This window comes from Mobula hypostoma, chromosome 5, assembly GCF_963921235.1.
Source record: "Mobula hypostoma chromosome 5, sMobHyp1.1, whole genome shotgun sequence".
Taxonomy (NCBI): domain Eukaryota; kingdom Metazoa; phylum Chordata; class Chondrichthyes; order Myliobatiformes; family Myliobatidae; genus Mobula; species Mobula hypostoma.
Genome location: NC_086101.1, coordinates 75,000,957 through 75,026,260, shown reverse-complemented (window position 1 = coordinate 75,026,260; position 25,304 = coordinate 75,000,957). Strand labels below are relative to the sequence as shown.

General features: G+C 39.7%; 1 protein-coding gene across 3 annotated transcripts in view; it reads right to left on the bottom strand.

Moving 5' to 3' along the window:
- Window positions 1-5,386: 5,386 nt before the first annotated feature.
- cacnb4a (calcium channel, voltage-dependent, beta 4a subunit) overlaps window positions 5,387-25,304 on the bottom strand; it is a 311,056-nt gene continuing 291,138 nt past the window's right edge. For 2 of the 3 annotated variants that reach the window (XM_063048561.1, XM_063048563.1), the window contains exon 13: window positions 5,387-19,642. In XM_063048561.1, coding sequence (XP_062904631.1) covers window positions 19,382-19,642 — 261 coding nt within the window. In that variant the 3' untranslated portion in view covers window positions 5,387-19,381. The remainder of the gene's footprint in view (window positions 19,643-25,304) is intronic. The other variant, XM_063048564.1, reaches the window with a different exon arrangement.

The following is a 25,304-nucleotide window of genomic DNA, read 5'->3' as shown; positions in this document are numbered from 1 at the left end:
TACTATTTTCCATTTTTTTCTAATAGACTTTAATTATTCCAAAGGTTCAACACAATTTCTGAGATAATGTAACTATAAAATAAGGAACTGAAGCTTTGCTATTTATTTTATTTAGTCTTGAAAACTAGAAATGGAAGACGAGCTACTGACACTGTTAGTTTTTACTGCAATTTCTTTTATATTTAACTACAGATCAATATATATCAATATATATGTTAATACTTTTTGCATTATGTTTAAAATTTGCATTTATAACAATTAGAGCGGCAGTATACTTTTACCTCTGATCTAGTTATCAGCAAAAATTCAGAATGAACAGAACTCTTATGCAGAATTTTATTTAGCACAGCAAACAGGTGGTGGATTTCTGCAATGATTATTCAAGGAAAACAAATGCATTCAACTAATTGCAAAAATTCAATTAATTCTTAAAATTAGTTCCATTGGTTGTAAGTTTACACACGTATAATCTTCAACTAGGGAAGTGTATGACATGAATTCCACTCATTTTTAAGGTTGCATCAGAAAAAGAGGCAGAGGTAACCCCACCACCCTTCCACTCTACTTGCATTTTAATTCAACATTCTTGCTAAAATTGGGCAAACTCCATTTGGGTACCTAAAATACGGGTTTTTTTATTTAATTCTTCTGAAGCCAGAAGTACAAGGCAGTTGTAAATTGTGCATTTCACTCAGATGTTGCTGTCCTAGAGTGTTGATGTTAAAGTTGGAGCCAATATTTGAAATGCAGAAATTCAGGGGATGAGTACATCTTTCATAACAGTTGATTGAAGGTATCCATTACAGTTCTAGCTCAGGTGTACAACTTCAACCTGTACCTATACTAACACATACATGAAGTACACATTGCAGAGTAGTACTACTGTAACATTCCATAGCACAAGACTTACTGTAAATGTACAAATAACTTGTAACTTTGCTTTTGTTCCGTAGCAAATGATTCACTCTGTACCTTGTGTGATAATGATCTAGTTCTACTTTTCAGTAATTTCACATAGATATGTTGGTACCTGTCCATTGCGAACCAACATTCACATTGCTTTTGGTATTATGTGATACTCTAGATTTTTTTGATATGCATTTTGAATTGCAATACAGAGCTTAGACGTGCATACTTGTCATTCTCTGTCTCTAAGGGAGGTCTAGGGATCTGGAATGGTAATACTATATTCCCTTACCCACAGTAAATCCACAATAGTCATTTATATTGAGGGATCATCTCTAATGGGAATGCTTCAGACTATGAGTGCTGAGTTACCTCTATGTTGTACTAGTGGGTAGATTCAATAGCAATGGAACATTGTGCTCATCTTCAAAGATCACAAATGAAATCTTGTAAAATTGCATTTGTCCGAAGTTATGCTTGAAAAAATTGCAAATCTAGTTATGGACTTGTCCTGCGGGCTGCTACAGTCACAGTTACACTTCTGTCATGCATGGAAAGATCAATAACTTGATCTGTACCTACTTGCAAACTTTCAAGCATACCATGGGCGGAATATTGTATTTAGTGAAGGTGGCATAATTTTCCTTCAGAGGAACAATGACCAAATTGTCTCAATGCTAACAGAGGCCTATGCATACTCTCTGTGTTGCAGAATATCCTCAGAAGTACAGTTTCATAAAGGAAGTTGGATCTCGGACATAGTCTGAGTGCTTGGTAGGAATTAACAATCGACAAAACAAAGCCCACCAGTGACATATTTTGGCAACTCTTTATTCCACAGCAACTGGCTGATGTTGTATCACTAAACTTAGCACTAAATGTCCATTAGAGGAAAAAAAACAATTAGGAAAATCTTAATTGTGGCTCAATTTATTAACTTGGATGACTTGACAACACCTTTTGCATCATCATTAGGAAAATCAGGCATCCCAATATGACAGAGAGGCGTTAAAATAAGCATCATACCCCTTATTAACACACGAAGAGTCAAATGCCCCTTTTAGGTGGTCTCCAGCAACCTTTGTAAAATCACCTTAAACAGGAGTTGGGTATATTTTAGGCCTGATTTGGGGACAGGGGAGAGATCCAATGAAATTAGTACATTTTGCTCCTCCTTTTCCTCTTGGTTTCCTTCCAGAAAACAGGTACAACAAGCACCTGTTTCCAGCTCGATGTACTTAAGGATTAAATATTTAGATTTTTCGCATAATTAGCATAATGACAGATTGCTTTATTTTGATTGATAAACGTGTACATGCATATCATGCAGTCTCAAAGTTTAATGGTTACTATTCAAACTGTTCAATGTAAAAAAAAACACTTAAAGGCATGTTGCTGTAACCCTACCAATACAGAAATGCAGTTTGTCTTCAATCGACGACTGATCAGTAGCAGTCAAGGTTACTTCAAATAGTTAAACAATTTTACAAACTTACACGAAATCTTGTGATGTGTTTCTTCTCAATGTTTGACATGCCAGATCATGCAGCGAATTTGTCTTAATAGCAGTGTCTGCATTTAACTAGCCATTATTAAAACAGTCACTTGCAAAGAATACAACATATCAGCAGTGTTCACATTAAAAAACTGACTACGTTAAGGTGCAAAGTACTTTTTCAAAGTGAGATCCAATCAGTTGGCAAGGAAAAGGAAGACATAGATGTATCTTTTCTCCACTTAACTAGTATTGGTGCATAAGTAGGTGTGAATTGAGAGTAACGATCAGTATTTAATACTTGCCTTTATTTTTTCACTAAAATTAGCACACAGAGAAATATGACCCATTGTTATCAAGGCTTCAAAACTGGCATTTCTCCTTTTTTTAAAAAAATTCAGTGCCCTGTATATCAGCATTTAATGGACAGTATACAGATTAGGAGTTATCAAGTAATATATGCATCAGTATTTAACAGTCAATATATGCACTGATACCTAAGAAGTAAAATAACAAAAATAACAGCTCACATTTACAGACAGTAAGTGCTTTTAGCACAGTGAAACATTCAAGATGTTTTACTGTGCCACACAAATACGAATATGGATAGCTGACCAAGAATATGGTCAAAGAGGTAGGTTTAAGGAGTGTCTTAAAGAAGAAAGGGGAGGTAGAGATGAGGAGAAAGTTTGAGGGAGAGGGAATTTCTAAGCTAGGCGCAACAGCAACTGAAGGCACTCCCGTTAATAGTAGACCATTTGAAAGAAGCCATTTGAACATTTGTATGGGTAGCACGGTAGCAGAGTGGTTAGCACAATGCTTTACAGTACCAGCAACATAGGTTCAATTCCCGCCGCTGCCTATAAGGAGCTTGTACGTTCTCCCTGTGACTGCATGGATTTCCTCTGGGTGTTTTCGGTTTCCTCCCACAGTCCAAAGATGCACCGGTTGGGAGGTTCATTGGTCATTGTAAATTGTCTTGTCATTAGGCTAGGATTAAATTAAAGGGATTGCTGGGTGGTGCAACTCAAAGGGCTGGAAGCCCCTATTCCATTCTGTATCTCAATAAATAAATAAGTTTGATCGGATGCCTCAAAGAACTGGAAACTGCAGAGATATGGGAATGAAGAATTTGAATGGACATTGAAACCATGAACATTACCTCACCACTTTTTCTATTCTCTCTAGTTTTGCACTGCTTATTTAATTTAACCCTTTAAAACACATATGTACTCACTGTAATTCACGGTTTTATTGTTACGTACTGCAAAGCTCTGCTGCTACATCACAACAATTTCATAACATATGCCAGTGATATTAAACTGCATTCTGATTTTGATTCGGAAAACAAACTTGAGAATTTTAATATTTTGAGGAACTGCTTCAAATGCAATTTGGGGAATACAGAGGTGATAGATGGTAGGACCTAAGACAAGTTATGAATATGGAACAGAATTCTGGTTGGACCACTTTCACTGAGGGTAGAATAAGGGTGACCTGCACAGGGTGCGTTTGAAAAGCTGAGTCTAGAATAGATACACCAGCATGTAACAGAAAGACATCATATTTTTACACCTTCCTAACTCCAAATCCAATCCTTTAAAATTATTTCATAATCGTAAATAAGAGTATTTCTAAAACAAGCTTGAAAGATATCTCACAGGATTAGAGAGATTAATTATCTATCAAAACAATCTTTGCATTAATTAATTGTTCCAATAAGGAAGTAATATAAGTCTAGATGAAGTTTATAATTATAGTTTAAGACCAGTTCTCAGTGAACAAAGATTTACTTTGCACATAATGATAAGAATCAATTCATATCACCAACACTCCCATTGTGGTAAATCAGACACAAAATTTCCTGATCAAAATCAAGAACACATTACTATCTTGAAAGGAGTTCTTAGCTAGCTACACTTATAACATCAATGCTCAGTGACCACTTTATTAGGTTCCCCTGTATACCTGCTCATTAATGCAAGTATCTAATCAGCCAATCATGTGGCAGTAACTCAATTAATAAAAATGTGCAGACATAGTCAAGAGGTGCATTTGTTGCTCAGACCAAACATCACAATGGGGAAGAAATATGATCTGAATGACTTTGACTATGGAATGAATTTGGGTGCCAGACAGGATGACCTGAGTATTTAGAAACTGCTGATCTCCTGGGATTTTCAAACACAACAGTCTCTAGAGTTTACAGAGAATAGTGGGAAAAACAAACATCCAGTGAGTGGCAGTCCTGTGGGTGAAAGCATCATGTTAAAGTGAGAACAACAGGAATTCTGCAGATGCTGGAAATTCAAGCAACACACATCAAAGTTGCTGGTGAACGCAGCAGGCCAAGCAGCATCTATAGGAAGAGGCGCAGTCGACGTTTCAGGCCGAGACCCTTCGTCAGGACTAACTGAAGGAAGAGTGAGTAAGGGATTTGAAAGCTGGAGGGGGAGGGGGAGATGAACTGAAGGAAGAGTGAGTAAGGGATTTGAAAGCTGGAGGGGGAGGGGGAGATGAACTGAAGGAAGAGTGAGTAAGGGATTTGAAAGCTGGAGGGGGAGGGGAGGATGAACTGAAGGAAGAGTGAGTAAGGGATTTGAAAACTGGAGGGGGAGGGGGAGATGTAACTGAAGGAAGAGTGAGTAAGGGATTTGAAAGCTGGAGGGGGAGGGGGGGATGTAACTGAAGGAAGAGTGAGTAAGAGATTTGAAAGCTGGAGGGGGAGGGGGAGATGGACTGAAGGAAGAGTGAGTAAGGGATTTGAAAGCTGGAGGGGGAGGGGGAGATGAACTGAAGGAAGAGTGAGAAGGAGGGCTCTATCCCTCCCCCTCCTGTCTTCTCCTATCATTTTGCATCTCCCCCTCCCCCTCCAGCTTTCAAATCCCTTACTCACTCTTCCTTCAGTTAGTCCTGACGAAGGGTCTCGGCCTGAAACGTCGACTGCGCCTCTTCCTATAGATGCTGCTTGGCCTGCTGCGTTCACCAGCAACTTTGATGTGTGATGTTAAAGTGAGAGTTCAGAGGGAACAGGTTCAAGCTGACAGGAAAAAGACAGTAACTCAGATAACCATGAATAACAAGTGGTGTCAGGAAGAACATCTCTGAATGCACAACACGTTGAACCTTGAAGTAGATGGCAACAATAGCAGAAGAGCACAAAGAGCACTCAGTGGCCATGTTATTAGGTATAGGAGGTACCCAATAAAGTGGTCACTGAGTGTATGAGGAGTGTGAAGCATCTGGTATTATACAAGATCAGGAACAAAACTATAGTCAGCAAATAAGGCAAGAGACCAAAGCAATTTTTTTTTCACCAGTTATGTAGAAAAATTTCCCAAGAACAATCATTGTCATGAGACCATGATTACCTGCATCATATGACATGGAACATAATGATGCTGATGGTATGAGTTAAGAAATGGCAAGGGTAAAAGGACCCTAATGGCAGTTGTATACAGGCTTCCAAACAGCAGCTGGGATGTGGATTACAAATTACAGCAGGAGATAGAAAAGGCATGTCAGAAAGGCAACATCATGATAATCTTTGGGGATTTTTCAAAGTGGATTGGGAAAACCAGGTCAGTACTGGACCTCAAGAGAGAGAATTTTTAGAATGTCTAAGGGATGGCTTTTTAGAACAGCTTGTTGTTGAGTCCACTGGGGGATCGGCTGTGCTGGATTGGGTGTTGTGCAATGATCCAAAGGTGATAAGAGAGCTTAAGGTTAAGGAAGAGTGATCACAATATGATCGAGTTCATACTGAAATTTGAGAGGGAAAAAATAAAATCCAATGTGTCGGTATTTCAGTGGAATAAAGGAAATTACAATGGTATGAGAGGGGAACTGGCAGAAGTTGACTGGAAAGGGACGTTTGCAGGAAAGACAACAGAGCAGCAATGGCTGGAATTTCTGTGAAAAAATGAGGGAAGTGCAAGACAGATATATTCCAAATAAGAAGAAATTTTCAAAGGGAAGAAGGACATTACCGTGGCTGACAAGTGAAGTCAGAGCCAAAGTAAAAGCAAAAGAGAGGGCATACAAGGAAGCCAGAGCTAGTGGGAAGATAGAGGATTGGGGAGCTTTTAAGAACTTGCAGAAGGAAACTAAGAAAGTCATTCAGAAGGAAAAGATGAATTGAGATGAAGCTGGCAACTAATATCAAAGAAGATACTAAAACCTTTTTTAAGTATATAAAGGGTAAAAGAGAGTCGAGGGTAGATAAAGGACCAATACAAAATGAGGCTGGAGATATTATAATGAGAGATGCAGAGATGGCAGAGGAATGAAATGCGTATTTTGCATCAATCTTCACAGTGGAAGATGTCTGCAGTATACCGGGCATTCAAGAGTGTCAGGGAAGTGAAGTTTGTGCAGTGAAAATTACGACTGAGAAGGTGCTCAGGAAGCTTAATGGACTGAGAGTGGACAAATCTCCTGCACCAGATGGAATGCACCCTCAGGTTCTGAAGGAAATAGCTGGAGAGATTGCGGAGGCATTGACGATGATCTTTGAAGTATCGATAGATTCTGGCATTGTACCGATGTCTGAAAAATTGCACATGTTACTCCGCCATTAAAGAAGGGTGGGAGTCATCAGAAAGGAAACTATAGACTGTTAGCCTGACATCAGTGGTTGGGAAGTTGTTGGAATCAATTGTTAGGGATGAGATTACGGAGTACCTGGAGGCAAATGACAAGATAGGCCAAAGCCAGCGTGCTTTCCTGAAAGGAAAATCCTGCCTGACAAACCTACTGCAATTCTTTGAGGAAATTACAAGCAGGGTAGACAAAGGAGATGCAGTAGACGTGGTGTACTTGGATTTTCAGAAGGCCTTTGACAAGGTGCCGCACATGAGGCTCCTTAGCAAGATAAGAGCCCATGGAATTACAGGGAAGTTACTAGCAAGGGTGGAGCATTGGCTGGTCAGCAGAAAACAGAGAGTGGGAATAAAGGAATCCTATTCTGGCTGGCTGCCGGTTACCAGTGGAGTTCCACAGGGGTCGGTGTTGGGACTGCTGCTTTTTACGATGTATGTCAATGATTTGGACTATGGTATTAATGGATTTGTGGCTAAATTTGCCAATGATACAAAGATAGGTGGAGGAACAGGTAGTGTTGAGGAAACAGTGAGCCTGCAGAGAGACTTAGGTAGTTTAGGGGAATGGGCAAAGAAGTGGCAAATGAAATACAATATTGGAAGGTATATAGTCATGCACTTTGGTGGAAGAAATAAACAGGCAGACTATTATTTAGATGGGGAGAGAATTCAAAATGCAGAGATGCAAGGGACTTTGGAGGCCTTGTGCAAGGTACCCTAAAGGTTAACCTTCAGACTGAGTTGGTTGTGAAGAAGGCGAATGGAATGTTGGCATTTATTTCTAGAAATATAGAATATAAGATGTTGAAACTCTATAAGGCACTCATGAGACCACACTTGGAGTATTGTGTGCAGTTTTGGGCTCCTTACTTTAGAAATTATATGCTGACATTGGAGGGAGTTCAGAGAAGATTCATGAGAATGATTCCAGGAATGAAAGGGTTACCATATGGGGAATGTCTGGCAGCTCTTGGGCTGTATTCCCTGGAGTTCAGGAGAATAAGGGGGGATCTCATAGAAACATTCCGAATGTTAAAAGGCCTGAGCAGTTTAGATATGGCAAAGTTATTTCCCATGGTAGGGGATTCCAGGTCAAGAGGGCACGACTTCAGGATTGAAGGACGTCGTTTTAGAACTGAGATGCAGAGAAATTACTTCAGTCAGAGGGTGGTAAATCTGTGGAATTTGTTGCCACGAGCAGCTGTGGAGGCCAAGTCATTGGGTGTATTTAAAGCAGAGATAGATAGATTTCTTGATTAGCCAGGGCATTAAAGGGCATGGGGTGAATGCAGGGGAGTGGGGATGACTGGAAGAATTGGATCAGCCCATGATTGAATAGTGGAGAGGACTTGATGGGCTGAATGGCCTACTTCTGCTTCTATATCTTATGGTCTTATGGTCTTGATACAGTTATATATGCATACTAAACATTTATGCCAAGCAATTTCATTGTCCATAAAATAATTAAATGTCAGAGTGAATTTTAACACACATACTGTGACTAAACTCTCTATTTAGTATATCAGATGGTGGATTCAACCATATTATACTTAGTTACAAAACAATGCAAAGAAAGATGAAAATATAGCAGAACCACAAGAGATTCAGCAAACGCTGGAAATCCAGAGCAACACATACAAAAGGCTAGAGGGATTCAACAGGTCAGGCAGCATCTAGAGAAATGAATAAACAGTTGACATTTTAGGCCAAGACCTTTCTTCAGGACTGGAAGGGAAGGGGAAGATGGCAGAAAAGAAAGGTGAGGGTGAGGGGAAGGAGGCTAACTAGAAGGTGATCGGTGAAGCTAAGTAGGTGGGAAAGGTAAATGGCTGAAGAAGAAGGAATCTGATAGGAGAGAAGAGTGAACCAAAGGAGAAAGGGAAAGAGGAGGGGCACCAGGGGGAGATGATAGGCAGATGAGGAGAAGAGGTAAGAGGTCAGAGTGGGGAACAGAAGGAGAGGGAAGGTGGAGGGAAAAAACTACTGAGTGTTGGAGATATTGATGTTCATGCCATCAAGGTGGAGACTACTTAGATGGAATCTGAAGAGTCGCACCTCCGCCCTGAGAGTGGCCTCATTGTGGCAGATGAGGAGGCGACCAAAGAAGACTGGAAAATCTGCAGGAACAACAAATGGAGTCACATACAAAAAGGAAATGCAAAACAGAAAACAGTTAATAAGTCGATTTAATATGAGCAGTAAAGGAAATCTGGAGCTATTAAAATTAGAATGAGTAAAACTGTCAAACGGAGTAAAGAAATAAGTGAATTTGTATTAGGATTCCAAGGTAATGGAGGAATTGTGCTAGCATGAACCGAAACAGGCTGTCACATAGAAAGCAGCAAGTTGGAATAAATGGGGCCTTTTAAAGCTGGCAAGATTTAATTCATGGAGTTCCCAGGCAAGGTTCCAAGCCCTGAATTGTTTATTATTATTTGCATTAATGACCTGAAGCAGGGAATTAAATGTAAAGTTTGCAAGTCTACCATTGATACAAAATGTAGGTGGCAGGATATGCTGTGAAGAGGACATTGTGATTCTGCAATAGAGATGAGAAGAAATTTCTTTAGCCAGAGTGTGGTGAATCTGTGAATTTCATTGCCAAATACGGTTATGGAACCCCATTTAGTGGGTATATTTAAAGCTGATGTTGATAGGTTCTTGATTCATAAGAGCATCAAAGGTTATGGAGAGACGGGAGGAGAATGGGATTGAGGGAGATAATAAATCAGCCATGAAAGAAGGTCAGAGCTGATTGATGGGGCAAATAGCCTAATTCTGTTCCTATGTCCAGGGTCTTATGCTCTTAATTGAGTGATTGAGTGAAAAACAAATAGGGTATAATATGGAAGTGTGAGTTTATGCACTTTGGTAAAAGGAATCAAAGGGTGGATAATTATCCAGATGGAATGAAACTGCAAAAAAAACCTGAAATTCAGGGTGATCTGGGTGTTTCAGTGCTTTAATCACGGGAAGTTAGCATGCTACTCCATCAAGTAGTTAAGAAGGTAAATGGCATTTTGGGCTTTGTTGGAAAGGGGTTAGCATTTAAGAACATGGTGGTTTTGTTACAGTTGTATGATGTTTTGCAACGGCTACACTTGGAATACTGTGCACAGATGTAGTTCTATTAGCTAGAAAAGGCTATTGTAGCAATAAAGTCAGTCCAAAAGAGATTCACCGGGCTGATTCCTGGAATGAGAGGGTTGTCCTTTCATGAGAGACTAGACAGTTTGGGTTTGTATGTCTTAGAGTTTAGAAGAATGAGGAGTGGCCTTATACGAATATATCAGAAATAAAAGGCCTGATCGGATTGGAATTTCTCCGTGGTGGGAGAGTCACAAACAAAGAGAAATACTTGAAAAATAACGACCAGCTGTTTACAACTGCGGTGTGTCAAAGTCTCTCCTCTCTGAGAGCAGTGAATCTCTGATATTCTCTGCCTCAGAAGGGTGATGGTTGCTAAACCATCGCAGGGCAGGTTTGAGGGCCTATTGTGTCCTTCTCCTCCTTTCTTTTGTTCTTAATGAAAACAGTGAAAACGGTCAAAATACAACTGAAACTAAAACTTATTTCAAGTGAGAAACTGCCTTTTCTTTCAAAAATAATTCATAGCATTCTTTTGAAAGGGGGAAGTGCAACCAGGTACCCACAGAACTAACAGTTTCAGATCCATTGGAATTGGTGATTGTTGAGAGGCAAAGAACTAAAGCAGGTCTGAGATAATCAAAGAGAGTTTTTGATCTCTGTCCAGTCTGAACAACTAATTTGAAATTTTTTGCTGGATTGTTTTAGGGATGTTGATTACTTGGCTTTCAGAAGTACAAGATCTGAATAGAAAACATTCAGACATGATGCAAGGATGTGAACTTGAACATAGGCTTGTAATAAAGGTAGGAAGTTCTTTGGGAGTTAGAAATCAGAGTAGGTATGAGGGACCCAATATTTTTGGGTACAATGTGATTTGAAAAAAAAAACATCTGGGATTCATACAGGGACCCCACATTTTTACCATATAAGTTGATAATTTGAACGAAGGAACAGAGTTGAATACACACTTTACATTAGACATTACATTAGAAGATACAGTTAGATGGAAAAATTGAATTAAGCATCCATGAAATACATTGCTAAAAGTTCTAAATCAATCAAGAAGATAACTAAAAGATAAACCTTAACTTGAATAGTGTTAATTGAAAAATGCTAAAGAAATTTGGCCTGTCCCCTAAAACCCTCACTAATTTTTACAGATGCAGCGTAGAAAGCATTCTTCTAGGGTTCATCACAACCTGGTATGGAAGTTGTCCTGTCCAAGACCGGAAGAAGCTGCAGAAGATCGTGAACACGGCACAGCACATCACACAAACCAATCTTCCATCCTTGGACTCACTTTACACCGCACGCTGTCGGAGCAGTGCTGCCAGGATAATCAAGGACACGACCCACCCAGCCAACACACTTTTCGTCCCTCTTCCCTCCGGGAGAAGGCTCAGGAGCTTGAAGACTCATACGGCCAGATTTGGGAACAGCTTCTTTCCAACTGTGATAAGACTGCTGAACGGATCCTGACCCGGATCTGGGCCGTACCCTCCAAATATCCGCACCTGCCTCTCAGTTTTATTTTGCACTACCTTACTTTCCATTTTTCTATTTATGATTTATAGTTTAAATTTTTAATATTTACTATCGATTTGTAATCCAGAGAGCAGGAAGCGCAGTATCAAATATCCTGTGATGATTGTACATTCTAGTATCAATTGTTTGGCGACTATAAAGTATAATAATACTAAAAGAATTGATCAAATCTGTATTGTTTTTTTTTGGCACAGAACCTTATAAAATATATGTATCTTGGGCTAGGACAAGTTGGCAGAATATTACTGGCACTTAAAAGATTACATTATAAAGATAGATTTTTTAAATTAAATTCAGTATGCCCACAAGAAAATGAATCTCAAGATTGCATATGGTGACATATATGTACTTTGATAATAAATTTACTTTGAACCTTAGCTCACATGTATTTGTCTGGAATTTCTTTGAATTCAGCGGGTAGTTGAATGAGATAATTAGAGTGTTTAAGGCAACAAGAGATGGCAGGTGTTGGAATTGAGAGTAACAATCTGCTGGAGGAATTCAGTGGGTCAAGCAGTACAGGTGATTGGTGTGTGGAGGGGTGGTGCTGGAAGGGGAAGAACTATTGATGTTTGGAGCTAAATTCCTACATCAGAAATAGGGTAGGATAGCCCTAGGGAAATTATCTTCTCTGGTAGATATATGCGGAACAAAGAGGCATAATCTTAACATCATGACATATGCTGTTAGGAAAGAAATCTTTAATCATATTATTCATATAAATGTCATTAAAACTTTTAACTCATTCATAACTCCCACCAGAAAGAGACTTGAATGCTAAGGTTGGGATTAATGTGTGCTTTTGTCAGAATATTTGGGGTGGCACAGTAACATAATGGTTAGCACAACGACTTAGAGCACCAGTGACCTGGGTTCAAGTCCTGTAAGGAGATTGTGTGTTCTCCATGTGATCACATGGGTCTCCTCCAGGTGGTCCGGTTTCCTCTCACTGTCCAAAGAAGTACTGGTCAGTTGGTTAGTTGGTCATTGTAAGTTGTCCTGTGATTGGGCTACAATTAAATTGGGGGAGTTGCTAGGCAATGCGGCTTGAAGGGCCTATTCTACGCTGTATCTCAATAAATAAATAAACAAACAAACAAGCAAATAAATAAATAAATATTAAGCAATTATGTAGTGAAGGCAGTTAAACAGCACTGGAGTATAGGTGCAGACTGAATGACGTCTTTTCTTCCTGTCATCCTGAACATTGTTTTTTGTGATCATTTAGAGCCATACAGCACAGAGGCTCTGCAGCTCGCTGAGTCAATGTCAACCACCAACTACCCATTAACACACATCCAATGCCCATCAACTGCTCCAGATTCTAACCCTCACCCACATGCTAGGAGCAATTTGCAACAGCCAATTAACCTACCATGTGGGAGGAAACTGGAGCCCACACTTGTAGGGCGCAGGACGTGGCCCCCCCTCTTGAGAATCAGAAGGCAATAACAGGGCAACCAATGGCCCCAAGGATGACTGAGCCCAACATGCAGCAGGATGTAATCACCTGGAGTAGAAGGTCCATGACTCCAGAACACAACAGGAAGTAAACATGACACATGTGACAGCTTTCAGCAAATATAAATAAATAATGTGACCAAATAGAATAACTTAAAGCTGAGTTCCACGGAGGGAGAGGGGATTGCTCCATCTGATGTCTTGGCCTCAGCCTTAGTAGATTACTGACTTCTTGGCCATAATTTGAGCGTTTTTTTTATGAGTATTGCTGAGTCATTGTACCAAAAGCAGCATCCATCATCAGAGATCCCCCGCCACCCAGGACATGCTCTCTTCTCGCCTCTGCCACTGGGTGGAAGGTAAAGAGCCTCAGGACTTGCACCAGCAGGTTCAAGAGCAGTTACTACCCCTCAACCACCAGGCTCTTGATTAAAAGGGGATATCTACTCTCAATTGCCTCATCATTGAAATGTTCCCACATCCAATGATCTCACTTTAAACTTCTGTGAAAATATCAAACTTTCCGTCCTAAAGGCTGTCCACTTTGCCTTGGCACAGATTTACTTATTTACCTATTTAACTGTACAAAATCCTCACCCTGAAATCATATCCCAGCCTCACTCAAGACTCTAATTAATATCCATCTTTAGATTTACTTTTCAGTTAGCACTTCCAGTCCGCCACCTCGTTTGCTTTACGCCCTTGTTAAGTTCTATTTTATGCCTTTCTATCTCAAGGCATTAGCCGGCCGGTGGTGTAGTGGTATTCGCACTGGACTTCAAGACCAGTGGTCCTGGGTTTGAATCTGGCTGGCTGCTTGTATGCTTTCCCTCCATGCTGGGTTGAATGTTAAACTAGCAACTCGGCCTCATAAAAATAGTGAAAAATACTAAATACTGGCAATGTTGCTGCCCAAGGCGTCACAAGGCGGGAAAGGAACAGTAACAACATCAAGGCATTAGATACAGTAATTTAAACTATAGTACAAGGTAGATTCAAAAGTTTGTAAATCTCACACTCAACTGCAAGAATGGCACTACTAATCACAGTTCAGAGGTTTACCCTGCACTCTGAGCTCATGTTCAGTCCTGGGCACATTATTTTGAGTAATCTGCTCACAAATTCTTTTCAATAACATTAAACAATAATAATCTTTAATATAAGTTAATACTGAAGGACTTATTGTTAAAATGGATGAATATCACAATTGACCACCTCATGAGAATGCAGTACATTATATTATGCCTGACTTTGCTAATAGATTGTGTTAACAGATTTATTTAATCTGTATCTGATCTGAATATCCACATGCAGCTCAATGGGATTAGGCAGAATAACAGTTTGGCACAGACTAGATGGGCTGAAGGGCCTGTTTCTGTTTTATAGCACTCTAATAAGAATATTCTATGTAATACTGCTAAGACCACAAGAAATATTATGTCCAGGACGTGCTCTGAGAACATAGAATTTCAGTCGCACACGAGGAGAGTATTCTGTAGACCAGAAAAAATGAATCAAGCTATGAGGCAAGACCAATGTGGTCTACAAAATCCAATGCAGGAACAGCATCAAATATTACGTTGGCCAAACTGGGAGAAAACTATCCACAAGGATCCACGTACATCAATTGGTGTAAAGCGGTCTGACTTACTCTCCCTAATCTCTTCCATGAAGATCAAGAGGGGAACAAATTCAACTGGGCATCAATGAAAGTCATGACACAAGCGAACACGAATTCCTAGAAGCATGTTTTCCACGAAAAATTCTGTAAACACACATGTAGACCTTGATCCTATTTATGGGCCGATGCAGGCAAAATTCCAGACCACAACGCAGGAAGTTCGCCACACAGCCAATCAGCGACGAGATTTCCTCCCTACATCACATTTGAGTTTCCAAAATAACGTCCAATCAGCTGACTGAAAAGTATATAAAGGGCAAGCATTTGGAAGACCCACTACAATCAATAGCGAATTACGATATCTCCTTGCAAAGTGATGAAATATTTGCAAGTAAATTGTCAAGGTCAGAGAACAACTTGACCCAGCAATCAACCACCCAAACTACACATCTTCCAAATTATTTCCATCACATCCTGTCCTGACCATCGTATTTTGGAAAAGTTAGAATTGCATTTTAGTTACCAAAGCATGAGGGGATATTAAGAAAGCATTCATTAGTCAAAAGATGACAGACATCTTTAAAATATGAAATAGTATCACTTGCTACTGAGATATATTGTGTGGAACTAGGAAAAATACCATGAGTATGGAGCTAAATCAAGTCAAGTCAAGTCAATTTTATCGTCATTTAACTGTATATATGCATACTGTAGAAGAGACAATGTTTCTCCAAACCAAGGTGTACTATAGTATGCAGAACACTCATAACACATAATAACTTCTAAAAGTAAAGATGAAATCTAAGAATGGATTACACATAAATAAACAAACTAAAGTGCATAAAGTAAATAATCTAAGGTACAGAACAGATTAACTAGTGACACTTCGAATGCGATGCAGCAGGGAGTTCAGAAATCTGATGACCTGAGGGAAGAAACTGTTTCCCATCCTGACTGTTCTTGTTTTTATGCTGTTTGTCTTATGTCATGTTCATCTCCTGCCTGATGGGAGAAAGCCAAAGAGGATGCTGGATGCATGTATATAAATGTAATGTGGGTTGATCTCAACACGCATAAAAGTTGTTCATTTATTTGACAAATTTTCCATTTCAATTCAGTGGATATTAACAAAACAAGCTCTGGAAATAATCAATTCAACAAAAATTAGCAAGCTGGAAGTTTGACTCTAATAATAGAAAATGTTAGTCAACAACCCAAATAGGCATGTGAACTATAAATTCACCAAGCTGAACTGAACATCAGTTTGTTTTTTCCTAAATTGCAACCAATGTCTTAAATGTCACCACAGCGGGTCTGCCTTTTGCCAAAATAATTCAGATTATCGATCCAGTCACAAGCCTACATTTTGTATTTTTACCAGATGTTTACTAATGCAAAGTCAGAATTCCAGTGAGTCTGATTGCTAAAATAGTATAAGGTCATTGATTTCCCCAGTGTGTAAAGCTCGACATGATATTACCATCTGTATTTATGTGGCCTAATCAGAGTAAAAATGCCTCCAAATTCAACATATTCTATTTATATTGCACTTCATTCTGAGAAATCACAATAAAACAGCAAGAATAGATTATTAAATGTATTCTGAAAGCTTGCACTTTGATCATATAATTGCAAGATAAATTAACTGCTCTAAAATTTTGATTCAGCAAGAAAAGACTAAAGTTCTTTGATGAGTGCAGTTATGTTGTATAAATAGCTTATTGAAATACACTCAGTGTCCACTTTCTTAGGTATGCCTGTACACCTGCACATTAATGCAAACATCTAATCAGCCAATCACAAGGCAGCAACTCAACGCACAAAAGCATTGAGTCAAAAACATGGTCTAGAGGTTCAGCCGGTGTTCAGACAAAACATCTGAATGGGGGAGAAATGTGAGCTAATTGACTTTGACCGTGGAATGATTGTTGGTGCTGGATGGGGTGGATTGAGTATCTCAGAAAACTGTTGATCTCCTGGGATTTTCATGAACAACAGTCTCTGGAGTTTACAGAAAATGGTGTGAAAAACAAAAAAAAAAACACATCCAGTGAGTGGCAGTACTGAGGGCAAAGATCCCTTGCTAAAGAGAGAGGTCGGGGAGAACGGCCAGACTGATTCAAGCTGATAGGAAGGCAACTGTAGCTCAATTAACCACATGATCCAACAGTGGTGTGCAGAAGAATATTTCTGAGTACCCACATGTGGAACCTTGAAATGGATGAGCTACAACAATAGAAAACCACAAGCGTACACTCAGTGGCCACTTTATTAGGTACAGGAGATACCCAATAAACTGACACTGAGTGTAAATGTATATGCTTTTAGAGGTATATACATGAAATCATGTGGCCTTTTATAGAACATATATATTTTGTGCCAATATTTTTGTTTTTCCTGTAATGCATTGAAATAATTTATTTAGTTCTGTGTCGCTTAAGTTTATGGAACAAGTTACAGTCCTACTTCTTCAGCCTTACTCTGCCTCTGCCTAGCCTATGTATCTAGCCACCAGTGGAGTTGGTGGGTTCAAGTCCCATTGCAAAACATAAAAACAGAGTCTATTCTAACCTAGCAGTTCAATGCAGAAATGCTACATCAAAACATGGCTTCACCTTTCCTTGAGGGTGAGCGTAACAGGTATCTTAGTGCTCTGATGAATGCTTACCTCACAACCAAAATCATTTAAATTGATAATTTTATCTTGATTTAATTTTCTTCAGGGGAGGAAGAGTACTTGTCACGTGCAATTACCAACCCAAATGGTCTATGACTCTACAACCATAATGCCAGTATTCTGTGAGACTGTAAGAAATATTGTGCCCAGTTTTGACCATCCTATTTTAGGTAAGATAGAATTGTATATTAGTTACAATGAAGAGATTCTATTAATAGTATGAAGAGATTCACTGGACAGAAGATGAGACACATTTTTGAAGTTTGAAATAATATCACCTGGGTACTTAGATGTACTATGTGGAACGCAGAATAAAGGAAGACGTGGTGATTGCACTTTGAAAAGAGGAAAGCTAATTGGCTATAAAGTGTTTTGGAATAACAAGAGATTGTGCACCTCAGTCTCAGAGACAATACAAACCAAATTAATACACCACAAAAGAATTTTCCCATACAATTCTCTCCCCTTTTACTTTCTTCTCTTGCCTCCTCCCATCTTGTCCCATGTGCTCTCTCCTATCTCTTCCCCATCTAACAAGCCATGTGCGAGCTGGATGCAAATCTTTATTCACAGTACCTTGCAGCAGATGCACTAAAATTCAAATTCTCTGATGCTGACATATGCTTTCAACGAAAATGAAGATATTCAGGGCTCCAGGAGAGAAAGCTAAAAATTCAGTTATGTAAACAAAAACAAAAAGAAGAAAAATAATGTTGATTTGCTTTTTGCAACAGAGCATAGCAAAAGTGAAAATAGCAAATTTTTTCATGTGGATACAGATTTCATCTGATTTGACAAGAGAGGGAAAAAGAAAATACTGCATAATAATTCAGCTCCAAATTCCTTAACCATTTGTATTCTGCTTGGTTAGCAAACCAACACAATGCCAATTTTGAATCCTGTGATATTTTCAGCCAGTTGCTCAATCACTTATGCAAAGTATTTCTCAATGGCCTTACCTTCTATTGAAGTGAATTCTGTAAGTCAAATCATGGTGAAGGGTTGCTACGATGGAATGTAGGCCTTCCAGTCAAAATAGGTTCGCTTCAACACACGTGGGCTGAATAAACAGATATCGCTACACAAATTGACCTGGTGAAAGACTTTACCAAATCGGATGCACTGATGCATCTACAAACTAATAACACTGAACTCTCTAAACATGAAAAATTGAGGAATTAACATTAGCAAGTCAATGTACAGCCCGAATTCATCCTTTATAAATAATACCTTTAAAAAACCATACACAAATAGCAAATGCATAAAAGCATAATTTATTGTTCTTAAATTTAAATAATATCTTACTTGTAAGTAGGTGATTTGTTATCGCTTGTCTCATGCAAATAGTAATGGAGAGCTGCATTCAATTCTGGAGTCACACGCTGAAGCAAAATTTGTTGAAACAATGGTCGTACAGGGTTGTATTGCAATACCACTTATTGCTAACAAGGACTCAGGTGAGGAGTGTTATGTCTTAAAGGAGCTTTGTCACTGCATTGGGAACTTTACAAGCAGGTTTAAGTGCTAGGAACCCACCTGTACTCAAGGTCCACCACACTGACTGTCGGGCTAAGTTGGCACTATAGCAGAGGAAATACTGAATTTAGTGCCAAGATATGTAATACATGTGGTCATTCTATAGGCAAAATATATAAAGAGGTAGACGTGCTCAGTGACACAGTGAAAACAAATCCACGGTCTCACGGATCACGCTTCCATGCATTCCTCATATTTACAAAACCAGTAAAGTGTTTGGGAAAACACTCAACCAAACTGCCTCCATCATGAGCAAATGAGCCTGAAAGGGGGACAAAGACTTTTTGGAAACCACTGTAAGTCGTTGTTTTAGTAATAATAAAATGTTAAGAACTGCCTGAATGCTTCCCTGTTCACATTTAATGTTGCAAGGCAGGGGTTTTGCTTTTTCTAAAAAAAAAATTTCTCTATCTTGGAATTTTTTTTTTGCAGGTGAATAACAAGATTTTTCATAGCCTGTGTTGAGAATCATGGCTGTGGCCCCCAGGTGATCCGTGACTCCTTCGTGATTTGTATGTGTCCTGGTAAGGATCAGAATACTCTTCTTCCATCAGTGGGTATTGGCCTCGGCTGTGCTGGGAACCTGAAGACAAGCGATTCCTGTTCTTCCGTGCCCTCTCACTGTGGCCGTTTTCATCAGAGTGGACCAAGCGCGTTCGTTCAACGGGAATATGTTCACCAGAGTGATTGCTGTTGCTCATCCGCTGCCCCTAGTTAACACAAAAGATGGAGTTATGTTAGCAGAACTGCTGCATAGAAACAATTTTATATCACTTACATAATGAAGAGTAAAAATTGCAAATGTCAGTAGGTCAAGCAGCCTCTCTGAAGAGGCAAAATGTTAATTTCTCAAACTGATTGCTGCATTTTTTTGTTTTTATTTTAGATTTCCAATATTGCAACAATTTTGCTTTTGAACTGTGGACTTTTATTTGGAAGAATTCTGAGGCATGAATTAGAACTGTACATGAAACATAGTTTAGTTCAAGATATTATTAAGGATCACAGATGATAGAAAAATGGAGGGTTACGTAGGAGGGAAGGGTTAGATTGATCTTAGAGCAAGTGAAAAGGTCCACACAACATTGTAAGCTAAAGGGCCTGTACTGTTCTATGTTCTGTTTTTGATTACCTGCCTTTCCTGTGTGAGACAGAAGTATTTAGAAGTTCTTGTCTCAAACTATGAGGACAGAAGATGTCTCAGCAATAAAATGATATTTCCACATATTTTTTCCACATCACCAAAGGGACCTTATTCTGGAAGGAACTTGTCTGCCAGTATTGGTGAACAAGTCTGCACTCCGGAAGCTCAGAGTTCTCGCACACTAAATTAATGCCTTTTATGCTGTCAATCTGCGATTCTTGAACATCGGGCACAACCTGTTGTGGGGAGAGGTGGTGGCAGGTTCCGGCTGGCCACAGTCATCGTAACAGGTTGTTCATTGGTGATGCAGCACGATATTTAAAAAGAGATCAGGTGCTTCCAGGATTTTTCAGTGGGCTCCAATCATAACAATCTATTAAGCATTTGGAAGGGGTCAATGAAAAGAAGCAAGCTGTAAGCGGAGTGGCAATTTTAGGACAGGACGTTGTTGGAGTGGACAGTGTTAGAGTGGTCAGGTTTTTGCTCAACAGGTTTAGGCAAGAACAGACGGAGCTTCTAAGTAAGTTATTTTTTTTCTTCTGGTACAGAGCTGGTGTGCTGAGAACAGTTCCAGAGTAAGTGGTACATTCCTTGTGTGAGATGTGGGAACTTTGAGAGAACTCCAGTCTCCTGATAACTACATCTGTACAAAGTGCATTGAGCTGCTGTTCCTTATGGGAGCTTACATGGGAGAAGGAGGAAGTGATAAGTCTGAGCTACAGGGAGGTAGTCACCTCTAAGTTACAGAAGACAGGTACCTGGGTGACTGTCAGCAGAGAGAAAGGGAATAGGCAGAGTACTTCTTCAATAATAAGTATTGAATACTAAATACTGCTTTAAAAGTACTGTTGTGGGGGGCGGGGTCGAGCAATCAGAGGGGTGCCACAGCGACCTGATCTCTGGCACTGAGTCTGTCTCTGTGGCTCAGAAGGGAAGGTAGGAAAAGGGGAGTGCAGTGGTAATAGCAAATTCCACAGTTAGGGGAGCAGACTGAGACACCCAGATGGTATGTTGCTTCCCAGGTGCCAAAGTCAGGGATGTCTCAGACTGGGTCCACAGCATTCCAAAGGGGGAGAGCAGAAGTTACGGTACATACGGGTACCAATGACATAGGTCAGAAAAGGGATGAGGTCCTGAAGAGAGAATATAGAGAATTAAGTAGAAAGCTGAAAAGCAGGACCTCCAGAGTAGTAATCTCTGGATTCCTGCCTATGCTATGTGCCAGTGAGGGTAAGAATAGGATGATTCAGCAGATGAATGCGTGGCTGAATAATTGGTGCGGGAGCAGGATTTCAAATTTCTGGATTGTTGGGATCTTTTCTGGGGAAGGTATGACCTGCACAAAGAGGATGGGATCAATATCCTCTGGTGGCAAGTTTTCTGGAGTTGTGGAGGAGGGTTTAAACTAAGTGGGAAGGGGGATGGGATCCAGAGTGCCAGAGTGATAGCGCTGAGGACGGGGCAGTTGGTATACAAGTGTGTAGTAAGACTGTGAGGAAGGACAGCCAGATGATAGGGCAAAATTGCAGTCAGTGGCCCCAAAATTGAAAAGGGTGATGAATACAGGACTGAAGGTGCTATATTTGAATGCACGCAGTATACAGAATAAGGTAGGTGATATGTTATAATGTGCACACAGAATAAAGAACTTCATTTCCCAGTGTGCAGTGTGGGCAGTTCACCCAGAACTGGAAGTGACATTGATGAACGGGTCTCACACGTTCTTGGCAGGCTGGGAGTGTCCTGAGTAAAACATGGTCAAGTTAAAACCATAAACGTAATATTCCGTAAATAACCAATGTGTTATATTTTCTTTTTACCCACACAAGTTTGTCTTTATTAAGAACAAATAGAACAGATAATACTGTAGCGCAGTTAGAGATTGGCAGGTATGATGTTGTAGCCATCACTGAGTCGTGGCTGAAAGAAGATCATTGTTGGGAGCTTAACATCTAAGAATACATATTGTATTGAAAGGACAGGCAGGTAGGCAAAGGGGTTGGGATAGCTCTGTTGGTACCAAATGAAGTCAAATCCTTCAAAAGAGGTGATATAAGATTGAAAGATGTAGAATCAATGTGGGTAGGAAACTTCAGGGGTAAATAGACCCTGATAGATGTTATATAAAGGCCTCTGACAGTAGCCAGGATGTGGGCTACAAATTACAATGGGAGATAAATAGATAGATAGATACTTCACTGATCCCAAAGGAAATCACAGTGTCACAATAGCATTACAAGTGCACAGACATAGACATTAAAAGAGAAGTAGAAAGAATTTAAAAAGATAAGTTACCACAAACAGTCTACAGGATGGGGTCATCATTTCCCTGGCTATAGGTTGACATTATAGGGCCTAATGGCCAAGGGTAAGAATGACCTCATACAGCACTATTTGGAACAGTGCAGTTGTCTTAGTCTATCGCTAAAAGTACTCTTCTGTTCAGCCAAGGTGGCATGCAGAGGGTAAGAAACATTGTCCAGAATGCCAGGATTTTCTGTAGGATTCTTTGTTCTCCAATGTGTCCAGTTTGACCCCTATAACAGAGCTAGCCTTTCTGTTTGCATTGCCCGTGTTGATGCCATTGCCCCAGCACACCACCACATAAAAGATTGCACTGATGACAACAGATTGGTAGAACATCTGAAGGAGAGGCCTGCATATTGCAAAAGATCTTATTCTCCTCAGGAAGTGGAGGTGACTCTGGCCCTTCTTGTACACAGCCTCTGTGTTGGTGCTCCACTCAAATCTGTCAAACAGGTGCACACCCAGGTACTTGTAGGGAGATAGAAAAGGCATGTAAAAAGGGGAATGTTGAGATAGTCATGGGTGATTTCAATATGCAGGTAGATTGAGTAAAACAGGTTGCTGCTGGGTCCCAAGAGAGGGAATTTGTAGAATGCCTATGAGATGGCATTTTAGAGCAGCTTGTAGTTGAGCCCACTAGGAGAATGACAATTCTAGATTGGCTGTTGTGTAATGAACCTCATTGATGAGGGAGCTGAAGGTAAAGGAACCCTTAGGAAAGAGTGATCATAATATGATATAATTCACCCTGCAGTTTAAGGAGAACCTCAAATCGTATGTATTACAGTAGAGTAAAAGGAATTACTGAGGCATGAGAGAGGAGCTGGCCAAGGTTGATTGGAAGGAGACACTGGCAGTGCTGACAGCAGAACAGCGTGGCTGGAGTTTTTGAGAGCAATTTGGAAGGCACAGAAAAGTTACATCTCAAAGATAAAGATAAAGGGGATGAGGCAACTGTGGCAGAGAAGGGAAGTCAGAGGCAGTATAAAAGCAAAACAGAGGAATATAGCAACATTTAATGGGAAGATAAAGGATTGAGAGGCTTTTAAAAATCAAAAGAAGGCAACAAATATGCCATAAGGAGATAAAAGATGATATATGAAGTTAAGCTGGTTAATAATATGAGAGTGGATACAAGAAGATTTTTTGCGATGTATAGAAAGAGAGACGAGAATAGATATGAGACTGCTGGAAAATGATGTCAGAGAGGTAATAATGGGGGACAAAGAAATGGCAGAGGAACTTAGTAAGTACTTTGCATCAGTTTTGACTGTGGAAGACACTAGCAGAATGCCAGAAATGTGAGGGTATCAGAGGGCAGAAGTGAATGTCGTTGCTATTACTAAGGCGAGGTGCTTCGGAAGCTTGAAAAGCTGAAGCTAAATAAGTCACGTGGGCCAGATGGACCACTCCACAGGGTTCTGAAAGAGGCAGCTGAAGAGATGTTGGCAACGTTAGTAATGATCTTTCATGAATCACTGGATATTGGAATGGTTCCACCGGACTAGGAAATAGCAAATGTCACTCAATTCTTTAAAAAGGGAACGAGGGCAAAGAAAGGAAACTACAGACCGGTTAGCCTGACTTCAGTGGTTGGATTATTAAGGATGATGCTTTGGGAAACTCGGAGGCACATCACAAAATGGACGAAAGTCAGCATGGTTTCCTGAAGAGGAAATCTTGTTTGACAAATCTGTTGGAGTTCTTTGAGAAAGTAATAGGTAGGATAGACAAAGATGTCAAAGGTTTTGGGGAGAAGGCAAGAAGGATAATAAATCAGCCATGATGGAACGGTTGGAGTAGACTTGATAGTCCAAATGGATTAATTCTACTCCTTTGTCTTATGGTCGTATGGTGAAGTGTATTCTCTCTCACCCAGGTGAAACCACACCAGGTGTTAATAGAGATGTTTGATTTTTATGTATTTGTGAGTGATCATCTTCTCTCTGTCTTCTATACCAAGAAGAAATTAGATGTTAAAACTAGCAGCCAGCATAAATAAAGTTGACCAATTTAACTAGCTCCCCTATTCTGACGAATGTTTCATTCAGCCCACCTCCTTTCCCAAATTGCATGCACACTAACAGTAATCAGGAGGTAATAGACATATTAAAGGACTTCACTCCGGATAGAGATAATTGCAATTCACATAATAGGAATGGAAAACAGATTCACATTAAGAGAATCCAGTTAAGCAATAGTGCCAAATAACTTCAGAAAGTCTATGAGCATTCAGCAAGCACATACATTCACATGTGTACAGAGATATTGGGAATCGGCTTATAAAGGGTTCAGTGCACATTAAGCAAAATAGGATGAAGATTTTAAAAAATAATTTGGTTAACTGAATAATGATAAATCAGTTCCGTAGCACTGCAGGCCTGACTTCACTCTCAATATATTGTATATAATTCTGTATCAAATTTTTAAAATAATCAACAATAATAAATAATAAATTTCAATAGCTAACTAGGTGCAATAACCAGTGAAGAGATCGCTGTTGTTTTCTGAAAATTAAGTAAGTGAGTTTTACCTTTCCAAACATATGAATAAATGAATAACTTCAGGGATAGTTATCATCACTTTAATGAAAGATCCTAATAGCAACTCACTCTCCCTGGGCTTTCATTAAAAATAATGAGAAGCTTGGAAGGGTACTTAAATGGAAAGGCAGACATGCTCTTTGGCTATCTGCTTCAGTCAAATTAATTAGGTTCTAGATACCTGCAGATTTTTTTATTATATGAATTTATTCTGTCTAGAATAATTCCAATATGTAGCTTGATACAGATACTAACGTTTTCCTCAAAATGGTGGCATCCATCATTAAGGACCTTCATCTCCAAGAACCTGCCCTCTTCTCATTGCTACTGTCAGGGAGGAGATACAGGAGACTGAAGACACATTCTCAACAATTCAGG